Source organism: Somniosus microcephalus, chromosome 22, assembly GCF_052327205.1.
Source record: "Somniosus microcephalus isolate GS21.2 chromosome 22, FLI_Smic_1.0, whole genome shotgun sequence".
Taxonomy (NCBI): Eukaryota; Metazoa; Chordata; class Chondrichthyes; order Squaliformes; family Somniosidae; genus Somniosus; species Somniosus microcephalus.
The window spans coordinates 50,921,815-50,934,193 of NC_141008.1; the positions used below are offsets into that span (position 1 = coordinate 50,921,815).

Below are 12,379 nucleotides of genomic sequence, written 5' to 3' on the forward strand. Positions count from 1 at the left end.
AGTGGGAGTCTTTCAGAAAGGAAATAGAGAGAGTACGGCGCCAACATGTTCCCGTAAAGGTCAAGGGTGGGACCAACAAGCCCAGGGAACCCTGGATGTCAAGAGATATACAAGAATGGATTAGGAAAAAAAGGGAGGCTTTTGGCAGATACAAAGGACTAAAAACAGTGGAAACCCTAGAGGAGTATAGAAAGTGCAGGGGGTACTTAAAAAAGAAATTAGGAGAGCGAAGAGGGGGCATGAAAAAACACCGGCGGGCAAAATAAAGGAAAATCCCAAGGTGTTTTATAAGTATATTAAGGGCAAGAGGATAACCAGGGAAAGAGTAGGGCCCATTAGGGACCAAAGTGGCAATCTGTGTGTAGAGCCGGAAGATGTAGGTGAGGTTTTAAATGATTATTTTGCATCTGTGTTCACTATGGAGAAGGACGATGTAGGCATAGAAATCAGGCAGGGGGATTGTGATATACTTGAACAAATTAGTATTGAGAGGGAGGAGGTACTAACGGTTTTAGCGGGCTTAAAAGTAGATAAATCCCCAGGCCCAGATGAGATGTATCGCAGGCTGCTGTGTGAGGGAAGGGAGGAGATTGCAGGGGCTCTGACACAAATTTTCAGAACCTCTCTGGCCACAGGGAAGGTGCCACAGGACTGGAGAACAGCTAACGTAGTACCATTATTCAAGAAGGGTAGTAGGGATAAACCAGGGAATTACAGGCCAGTGAGCCTAACATCAATGGTAGGGAAATTATTGGAAAAAATTCTGAGGGACAGAATTAATCTCCACTTGGAGAAGCAAGGATTAATCAAGGATAGTCAGCATGGCTTTGTCAGGGAGAGATCATGTCTAACCAATTTGATTGAATTTTTCGAGGGGGTGACTAGGTGTGTAGATGAGGGTAGTGCAGTTGATGTAGTCTACATGGACTTCAGTAAGGCTTTTGACAAAGTCCCACATGGGAGACTGGTCAAGAAGGTAAGAGCCCACGGGATCCAGGGCAATTTGGCACATTGGATCCAAAGTTGGCTTAATGGCAGGAGGCAGAGGGTGATGGTCAAAGGTTGTTTTTGTGACTGGAAGCCTGTGTCCAGTGGTGTACCGCAGGGATTGGTGCTGGGTCCTTTGCTGTTTGCAGTGTACATTAATGATTTAGATATGAATGTAGGAGGTATGATCAGTAAGTTCGCAGATGACATGAAAATTGGTGGAGTGGTAAATAGCGAGGAGGGAAGCCTCAGGCTACAGGACGATATAGACGGGTTGGTCAGATGGGCAGAACAGTGGCAAATGGAATTTAACCCTGAAAAGTGAGGTGATGCATTTTGGGAGGACTAACAAGGCAAGGGAATACACGATGAATGGCAGGACCCTAGGAAGGACAGAGGATCAGAGGGACCTTGGTGTGCATGTACATAGATCCCTGAAGACAGCAGGACAGGTAGATAAGGTGGTTAAAAAGGCATATGGGATACTTGCCTTCATTAGCCAAGGCATAGAATACAAGAGCAGGGAGGTTATGATGGAGCTGTACAAAACACTAGTTAGGCCCCAGCTGGAATACTGTGTGCAGTTCTGGTCGCCGCACTATAGGAAGGATGTGATTGCATTGGAGAGGGTGCAGAGGAGATTCACCAGGATGTTACCTGGGCTGGAGCTCTTCAGCTATGAAGAGAGACTGGACAGGCTGGAGTTGTTTTCCTCAGAGTAGAGAAGGCTGAGGGGGTACATGATTGAGGTGTACAAAATTATGAGGGGCATAGATAGGGTAGATAGAGGGGAACCTTTCCCCTTGATGGAGGGGTCAATAACCAGGGCGCATAGTTTCAAGGTAAGGGGCAGGAGGTTTAGAGGGGATTTGAGGAAAAACATTTTCACCCAGAGGGTGGTTGGAATCTGGAACTCGCTGCCTGAAAGGGTGGTAGAGGCAGGAACCCTCACAACATTCAAGAAGCATTTAGATGAGCACTTGAAATGCCATAGCATACAAGGCTACGGACCAAGTGCTGGAAAATGGGAGTAGAATAGACAGGGCTTGATGGCCGGCATGGACACGATGGGTCGAAGCGCCTCTTTCTGTGCTGTATGACTATGACATTTACCTGCAGCATTTTGTAATAGTTCAACACCACAGGATGCACAGTATAGTCCAGGTTGGCACGGCTGCAGACTTTGTTTCTTCTGAAATATGCAGATAGATCATGCATAAGGATATAGTGCATTAACTTCAACATAGGCTATTTTTTTAAAACAAAAAAAGTCAATTTAAGTTGGAAATACTGTGTTTATGCAAATTTTAATCAAATTATTTTATGCAGGGTTATGCTCTGTATGTTGAGTAAGTACGGTAACATATACTGTTATTTACTGGTAATCAATTTTAAATCTATTCTAAATAAACCAGCAATAATTACAACTTTTAAACCTTAAAAGCGGATCGCATCACATAACAGAGTGCATTTTCAGCCCATTAGCACTGGCAACATAAAACGGACATTCTATTTTTGGTCCATGTTATACAGGGTATTTTCAACCGTTAACTAATCTTAGAGAAAAAGTAAGTGATCTTGAAGCGTTTTTCCCACTTTATACTCATCTATTTTTTTTGCACTAAAATTAGCCAACAACTGGAAAACAGCATATATTGCTTAATACAATCAATACTGGCAAGTGATTTCGACTAATCTGAGAGTTTGTGCTCACATCATTCAAAATTCTCCTGAATCTACTCTTTTCTTCCATAAAATGGGGAGGGAGCACATTGCCCTCACACTTTTCTTCCACATTAAATTCTACTTCATACTGACTTGGTTTTCTCCTCATAAATGCAGCTGTGGCATTATATATATAATAGCCCAGTAAATAAAAGCAGGCAAACTCACCCATAAGAGTGAAACTTAATTTAAAAGTCAGTCAAGGGTGTGACTTGAACCTTGAACCCAATACTGTGCTACTAAAACAAATGAGCAGTTCAAGGCTCTATTTCAATATAGACAGAATTAGAAATATTTCCCAAAATAAAAGAATACCATGAAAAAATTCCCACTTCATATTCTACTTTGCCACTGCTGCTCGAATACATTTATATCAAGTTAATATCTCCCGATATCATATATTCCCTGGGATTGCTTCTTGACTAAAAGTAAACAGCTTATCTGTTCTTAAACCTCTTCTAATATCAGTCTTGATCTGACCACTGGGAGACACTGGAAAACACTGAGTTAACTTGCCCTGATTTTAGATAACTTGAATAAAATTTGAAACTCAGTATTTTGGGAATCAGGGAAGATATCTTGGATCCTGCCACACTCAGTGGCATAGCCAATACACTGCACTACTAGCTTATTAATTTATTTTTATTTTTAAATAATTTTCAGATCAAATGGAACACAAAATGTGTACTAGTATGCTGTCAACTCTGTACTGAGTAACAGTAGACTCTGCTAGCAGTAGATTCAGGAGTATTAGGAGAACTATCATAGCAAATGATGCTGTAAAGTGGGCATTTTGCATATTGGTTCTTTTAAGGAAGGCAGATAAAGAAAAACTCCAGAGGTATTGCTCCAAAGTACCAAAATGTCTCAGCTAGGGGGAATTATTTAAATGAATAGCTGAGCCATATGGAGCATGGAGGTCCCTGGTTCAATCTCCAAGCTGTGCTGAGTTAGTTGTTATCAGTCAGGGTACAACTGCTACAGTCGACCTCAGCACCCCTGGGCTGGATTGGGGAAATCATCCAGGGTTCCCATCCCTGATCAATATTCAGCTCATGCTTTGCGGAGATATTCTGCACAAACTACTCGCCTGCTGACAATCACAGTCTAGAAACATAGAAGAATAGGAGGAGTAGGCCATTCGACCCCTCGAGCCTGCTCCGCCATTCAATGCGATCGTGGCTGATCATCCAAATTCAGTACCCTGTCCCTGCTTTCTCCCCATATCCCTTGATCCCTTTAGCCTCAAGAAATATATCTAACTCCTTCTTGAATATATTTAATGAATTGGCTTCAACTGTCTTCTGTGGTAGAGAATTCCACAGGTTCACCACTCTCTGGGTGAAGAAATTCCTCCTCATCTCAGTCCTAAATGGCTTACCCCTTATCCTTAGGCTGTGACCCCTGGTTCTGGACTCGCCCACCATCAGGAACAGCCTTCCTGCATCTAGTCTGTCTAGTCCTGTTAGAATTTTATAAGTTTCAATGAGATCCCCTCTCATTCTTCTAAACTCTAGTGAATATAAGCCCAATCGACCCAATCTCTCTTCATACGTCATTCCTGCCATCCCAGGTATCAGTCTGGTGAATCTTCGCTGCACTCCCTCCATGGCAAGAACATCCTTCCTCAGATAAGGTGACCAAAACTGTACACAATACTCAAGGTGTGGTCTCACCAAGGCCCTGTACAACTACAGCAAGACATCCTTGCTCCTGTACTCGAATCCTCTCGCTATGAAGGCCAGCATAGCATTTGCCTTCTTAACCACTTGCTGCACCTGCATGCTTACCTTCAGCGACTGGTGCACAAGGATACCCAGGTTTTGTTGCACTTCCCCTTTTCCCAATCTATTGCCGTTCAGATAATAATCTGCCTTCCTGTTTTTGCCACCAAAGTGGATAACCTCGAGTCTAGGCTCGGAAAAGAATCATGGCTACTTGTGTGGTGTACTAGAGAGCAACTTGCATCCATGGAACCATACCCAAAGGAGTTAATGCCTTCAGGAGAAGAGATGGGAAAATTGACAGAAAATAAATATTAAGAATGCAGCAAGTTTTATTGGTTAAATGCCTTCATTAAAAGGAATTGCTTTTTAAATAAATGTAAATACTTAGTAATGCAAGTTATATCAAAATGCATGGCCTAGAAATGATTATAGTTAGAAGCTAATATCTAAATGCTGGAGAATTTTCTTCATTAGCTGATTGCCCCTACTCCATGTGGTGGAATCCTCTTCTCTTTACATCTTGTTGTAGCTCTTCTGTTAGCACTGCTCTTCCATGACCTGTGTATCTTTAACCCTAAAAAAAACAAGATTGTGTTACAAAAACATAAATACTGTGGCTAGAAGAGCAGGTTAGAGGCTAGGTTTTCTGTGGTGAGTGACTCACCTCCTGACTCCCCAAAGCCTTTCCACCATCTACAAGGCACAAGTCAAGAGTGTGATGGAATACTCTCCACTTGCCTGGATGAGTGGAACTTCAACAACACTCAAGAAGCTCAACACATCCAGGGCAAAGCAGCCTGCTTGGTTGGTACCTCGTCCACCACCTTAAACATTCACTCCCTCCACCACTGGCGCACTGTGGCTGCAGCGTGTACCATCTACAAGATGCAATGCAGCAACTCACCAAGGCTTCTGCAATGGCACCTCCCAAACTCGCGACCTCTACCGCCTAGAATAAGGGTGGACAATTATTTGGGCTGGAGGGCCACTTAACATGTTTTGGTGAGCTGTTGAGGGCCACACACCAGCGTTCCCTCTAAGGCGCGCGGCTGCGCACCAATCTTGAGGTCCTACGCAGGCCGCTCACCAGCACTTGCTGCTGGAAGAGATACCGCGCAGCAAATTTAAAGGGACCACGCACAAAAATAAATTAGAGGGAACATTGCCACAATGAATTGTGTTAACAACAGCTATCATTAAAATTAAAAACAGTGAATGCAATGTCCAATATACGTGGGTTTATTTAGTTATGCCCCCACTATGCTAATTAAGTGGGATAATATTAAAACAAGTGAATAATGGTGCAAGAATGAGTAACCCCACTAAAAGTCATTGGCGAGAGCAAAGAGTTAAATTGGTAAATTTGAAACAGGCCAACTCAGTGTTAATCATCACTCCCAGTTCTACCCTCCCAATAATTTATAAACATAAATTCAGATAGTAGTCAGATACTATCTTTAACATACAAAATGTAGTGTAAAATAGTAAAATCTTCCATTACTGAATGAATGAAATGATTGATCGATCGATTATAAGTTGTACTGAAAGTCTACGTGGCTGTTTGGCAGAGTGACTCGAGTCTGCAGGGCTTCCGATGCAAGAGGTGTTCTCTTTTTAGTGTGCTGAACACGGGAGCATGAGGATTCGCAAGGCCTGAAGTACAATCCGTGCCATTATCTGGAGTCCTTGTGCTCCAGGATCCACTCCAGTGTTTAAGACAGTGATGTGAATTCCCCTGCCATCATACTCTGGGTACCGGGAGAGGAAAGACACAGCTGTGGCTCAGTGGGTAGCACACTCGCCTCTGAGTCAGAAGGTTGTGGGTTCAAGTCCCACTCCAGGGACTTGAGCACATAAAGCTAGGCTGACACTCCAGCGCAGTGCTGAGGGAGTGCTGCACTGTCGGAGGTGTTGTCTTTCGGATGAGACGTTAAACTGAGGCCCTGTCTGCCCTCTCAGGTGGACGTAAAAGATCCCATGGCACTATTTCGAAGAAGAGCAGGGGAGTTATCCCCGGTGTCCTGGCCAATATTTATCCCTCAATCAACATAACAAAAACAGAATAACTGGTCATTATCACATTGCTGTTTTTGGGAGCTTGCTGTGCGCAAATTGGCTGCCGCATTTCCCACATTACAACAGTGACGACACTTCAAATAGTACTTCATTGGCTGTAAAGTGCTTTGTGACGTCTGGTGGTTGTGAAAGGCACTATAAAATGTAAGTCTTTTTTTTTCTTCGGTAAAAAAGTTATCAAGATGAGCAGCTTTATATAGGAATATACTCGACTCAGACTAATGTGCAGCTCGAGTTCTATTTCTGTCCCGTCCAGCGGACCGGATAGCATGAACTGGCGGGCTGCATATGGCCTGCGGGCCATATTTTGCCTAGCACTGTCCTAGAAGGACAAGGGCAGCAGGCGTATGGGAACACCATCACCTCCAAGTTCCCCTCCAAGTCACACACCATCCTGACTAGGAAATATATCGCCGCTCCTTCATTATCTCTGGGTCAAATTCCAGAACTCCCTACCCAAAAGCCAAAGTTCCCTTTACGGCCCATTCAAAATAACGCACATGCATGGTTTTCCCCATTGAAAAGCCGGTGAGCCGGCTGCATAGTAGGTCAAGAACATTGTGCAGCCGCGCAACTTAAAGGGAGCATTACTAACAGCACTGTGGGAGTACCTTCACCACAGGGATTAATGTGGTTCAAAGAGGCAAATCACCACCACTCCCCTTCTCGAGGGCAATTAGGGATGGGCAATAAATGCTGGCCTTGCCAGCGATGCCCACATCCCATGAATTGAATAAAAAAGTATGGAACCAAAAATTCCATTCAGGCTATGTCTGTTCTGTCATGGACTCTATTCAATTAATGTTCTGAGAAAGGCCATGTTCTCCCAATGGTAAATCAAGTAAAACTTTAAAGTGTCAATTTAACATTATATGCTGGGGGTAGCTTTCCGAATTTGCATTGTGAAGCATCATCTGTTGACTTCATATATTGGGATATCAATGATCAGAAAAGTATGGGCAGCACACCTGCAATTTCCCAATGTGGGTGGCTGGTGGGCAAGGCACCCGGCCAGCAACACAAACTCAAGAAATTGGTCAGCCTGTTATTTGTCCTTTATTGTTGCTATTTTTGGCATGACACCTCCATGGGCCCATGAACTATTATGTTCCACACATCATTCAATTATGTCTATCTCGCCTTATCTTAATAAATCTCAGTCCCATTCCTAACCAGATATTCATCAAGCTCTTTTATAAAGAAAGACTAGCTTTTATATAGCGCCTTTCACAACCTCAGGATGTCCCAAAGCGCTTCACAGCCAATGAAGTATGCAAGTGGCACAATATTAACTGCTTTAGCTAGGAATTTACTCATATCCACAACTCTGAAAGTGTGGGGAGGGGGCGGGGGGATAAGGGCGGAGGAATACATCTAATTTTGCTTAGTTCTTACTGGAATGTGAAAGTTGTTCTGGGGAAATAGCTCCATGAGTTGGAATTACATAGTTCACATTAAACCCCCTACCAAAGGGATACATTGAGACATTTCTCGAGGGGCAAGAAAGATAACATTCTGTGTGTCAGTACTTAGGGTGTTGTTTTATACCAAAAGATTGTTCTAACTGTTGAAGGAGGCTTGGTGAGAGCTCACTTGAGGTTTATATTTTAAATTATTGTTGCTGTACTTTAGTGCTCTTATTCTCAGTGTTTCATAACTTTACCTGATCTTGTAAATAAGTTTGAATAGTTGCCAAAACTTCAATCCATGTGAAATATTTCCACCCAGCTGGAGCGTGGGAGCGTAGCACGAGACTACACTTAATCTAATCAAGGTAGCAGTACTGTGAACTGAATATAATTAATCCCCTGTTCCACAACTCTTCTACTGAAGTAATTTTAGACGTTAAGGGACAACAGTCCATTTACAGAATTTACCTGGGCATTGATCCAAAACTGGAACGCCAGGGACACAAGTTACAAATGAGGTAGTTAGAAGACATAAAAGAGATGTCAGGGCAAATTTCAACTTCCAGCTTCCCATTTCTCACCTGAACAAACAGGCACCCGGAAGTTGAAAATCGCAGGAAGGAGGCAACCTCTGCCAACCATGGCCCACCTAATGCAATTTTCAGGCAGATCTATAAATGGGCGAGCAGCACAACTGCCCGTGACTGCTTATATATGCAAACTGGGGTCCTACGCCTGTTGTAAGATCTTGATTGCCCCAGTTTGCAGCTGTACCATCAGCCATCTAAGCCCCATGTTGTGGAATTTCCTCTTTAAACCCCTCAGTCTCTTCACCTCCCTCTCCTCCTTTAACTCTCCTTAAAACCCACCTCTTTGACCAAGCTATTGCTCACCCCTCCTAATATTTTCTTCTTTGACATTTTCAGAAGTCTCTGTGAATTCCCTTAACATGTTTTTCTGCATCAAAGGTACTACTGTATATAAATTCTGACGAAAGGTAATCGACCTGAAACGTTAACTGTGTTTCTCTCTCCACAGATGCTGCCTGACCTGCTGAGTACTCCCAACATTTTGCTTTTATTTCAGATTCCAGCAACCGTAGTATTTTGCTTTTGCGCTACACAAATTGTTATTATTTGGGAACAGTGATGCATGACATCCAAAATGGAAAAAGAAACAAATTTGTTTGATATATCCACATTTTAGTAATTTGATTTTGCTTTCAATTACTGGAGTAATGTTGCATACAATAGATTGGTTGAACACAAATGTTGCAAATGATTTGATTTGCATACAAGATGACTGCCTACCAGGAATTGAATTAAAAAAGAGAAACTCACATACAATAAGGATTTGCATACATCAAACCTATAAATAAGGAGGCTTTGTTGTACATGTTCAGGTTAAAAACTGGTAAAAGGTTTGTAATTCCAAGACTAACTTGTTATAAGCTCAATGTTTTTCTGACATATTTTACTGATCAAGAGATTAAAATGCTGCATAATAAGATGGGATAAATGGGCTTCCTTATTTACCTTATGATATGTGGAAATTTCCATATTCTATAGTTTATTTATTAAAAAGATGGGTGTAGGGCCATGACCCATGGTGCAGGGCACCAGAAAGCATCACAATTATAAACCATGAAATGGGTTATTTTTGATCTCCACTCCCAGACACTGGGATAATTCAAATTGACTCTTTGATGATGAATCAAACTAATGCTTGCTCCCATTCAAAAATGTAGAAGAGAAACTCTGCAGCAGGAATAGATACAGAAAATTATTTCAGTTATATAATTATTTATCAAAATTATATCAAGCTTTGATATTTTATGAATATTAACAGGAGTTAGTGCAAAGGCAGGCAAACTAAAATATATGACTAAATTAGCTCATCCATAAGGGAAAAAACAATTATAATTTGTCTTCCTTTCACAATAATAACATTTCTTTGACAAGTCCATTATAAAAAGTTTTTTGTATAAAAAATTATATCCTCTATAAAGCTGATTTTCAATACTGAGGTATATAAGTTCTGAAAATGCTTCAGTAGAAAAGCATAAAAGCAAGAGACTCAGTCAGTGATCCAATTAACTTGAAATTTAATTACACTTTAACTAAATCGCAGTTAACCTTTCAGAGAGGCATTTAGTTTTGAAAAAGCAACTTGGAGCAGAAGAAAAAAATTAACCGTAATGAAACTTATTCAGCATGTATGTACATTTATAGAATACATGGCTGTGTTCTGCCAATAATTAATCAAAAGGATCATTTGATATCTGTGCGCATTTGTCCCCACCTCTCAACAAACTGATGCACCTCAAACTATGATGAACATAGCTACTTGTGAAAGAAAAGAACTGGGCAATGCATTCAGTATTTTAAGAACCCTTTGAATGAAAAGAAAAAGAACTTGCACTTTTATAGTACCTTTCACGTCCTTATGATAAAATGCTTCACACTAATGAAGTACTTTTGAAGTGTAGTCACTGCTGTAATGTAGGGAAATGCAAAGTCAATTTGTACACAGCAAGGTCCCACAAACAGCAATGAGATGAATGAACGAACATATGATCTGTTTTAGTAATTTTGATTGAAGGATAAATGTTGGACAGGACACTGAAAGAACTCCGCTGCTTTTCTTCGAAGACTGTCATAGGATCTTTTCTGTCCACCTGAACCCACAATCTTCTGACTCAGAGACATTCCCTCTGCATGTTTCCACTTCTTTAAGAATTTTACCATTTAGGGCCTATTTCCATTCTCTGCTCTTTTCCCTTCCAATGTTTACTAATTCACATTTATCTATGTTTAACTACATTTGCCATATCGCTGTGCACATTCCTAGCCTGTCCATTGCCTCCTGAAGTCTCCCACTATGTCCCAAATTTGATATCAACAACCTTTGTTATATTATTCCCCTTACACTTACACCCAAATCATATTATTTATATTAACACAACAACTTGGATTTATATAGTGCCTTTAATGTAGTAAAACGTCCCAATACACAGAGACAGAGACACAAAGAGAAAAAGAAAAACAAAAGTGGTCCCAGCACAACACACTTGAGGCACACTACTAGAGAGTGTGTCAATCCAAGACATATCCATCCATTCCTACTTTCTCTCCTTCAGCCGTCCTTGTATTCATGCTGCCACTTTACCTCTAATACTAAGGGCTTTAATTTTTGCAATAACTCTTTTGTGACACTTTGCCACTTTTTGAAAGTCCACCATATCACATCTACAACATCCCTGTTTGTACATTTTGCAACTTCCTTGAAAAATTAAATTAGTCAAGAATGACCTGCTTTTTCCAAGACCATGTATACGATGTCTGATTAACTTAAACCATTCTAATTGTTTATTAATGTGATCTCTTATTCTAGTCTCTCTCAGTTTTTCTACCACTGATGTGAGATTAACTGGTTTCTGGTTATCTGACTTATCCCCTTTCCCTTTTTAAAAAAGCTAAAGTGTAACACTTGCCAGCCTCCAGACCTTTGGTTAATTTTGCAAAATTGTTTGAATTACCTACAAGTCCATACAAATATAATCTGGCATTAGCTTCATAATTCTTAGAGCCCACTATATTACAGGTACTTTTTAAGCTCTCCCCAAACACACATTATCTGATCAGGCCCCACACCCTTTATGACTAAATATAGGCCTAGAAATTCGGTTGGTAGCGCCAGCGATTCGCGCCTAAAGAGCCCGAGAATTGGGGCGTTACCCAATTTTCGGGCGGGCACAGTGAATATAGCGCCACCTCCCATATTGAGTATCCTTTTAGCGCCGGCGCTAACTCTTTTCGCTCGCCCGCGGGCGCAGGCTGATCATGACGTCATTTCAGTGTGCAACGCCTTTTTGGCGCCCCGGACTGGATATTCGGTGGCACCCGCAACCTTTTCGCCTGGCGCTATTAGTGACAGTTGGATGGAGCGTTCCCAGGCCCTTCTCAGACGGCGCTATTTAAAGGGGACAGCACTAGTATAAAAGCTGCAGCCATTTGGGCTGGCCATTCTGATCGTTGCTGGAGAGAGTTGCTGACCTTCTGTTGGACAGTAATTTTCTCATTGAGCCTTCGGAGGCACTGGCACCTTGAGGGCCCGGCTCCCGAGCTGGTGATGCAGCATCTGAAAGCAGGGAGGTGGAAGAGTGGCTTTAGCAAAAGGACAGCTTGGCAGCAAGGGATGCCAGATTGCGGCAAGGCTATGACATGGGTCCACAGTGAGAAAGCATGCTGGCGGGGGGAACAAGTGGAAGGAGACAGTTGTAAAAGGTGAGAACCTTACCATCGCTGTCGATAATGGGATCGGCAGCTGCAGTGGTTACAGGACCACTCAGACGTCCTCCAAGAATCTGGTGGACTCTCTCCTCGAGATCTGTGAGAGTGACTACTTGTGGAGGTCCTCCACCGGTGCGAAGCTGGTCTTTGCCAATCCTCGCCA

General features: G+C 42.1%; 1 protein-coding gene across 1 annotated transcript in view; it reads right to left on the reverse strand.

The window, feature by feature from the left end:
- Positions 1-4,839: 4,839 nt before the first annotated feature.
- brip1 (BRCA1 interacting helicase 1) overlaps positions 4,840-12,379 on the reverse strand; it is a 258,015-nt gene continuing 250,475 nt past the window's right edge. The window contains exon 21 of the mRNA XM_085964698.1: positions 4,840-5,013. Within this exon, the coding sequence (XP_085820824.1) occupies positions 4,910-5,013 (104 nt within the window). The 3' untranslated portion in view covers positions 4,840-4,909. The remainder of the gene's footprint in view (positions 5,014-12,379) is intronic.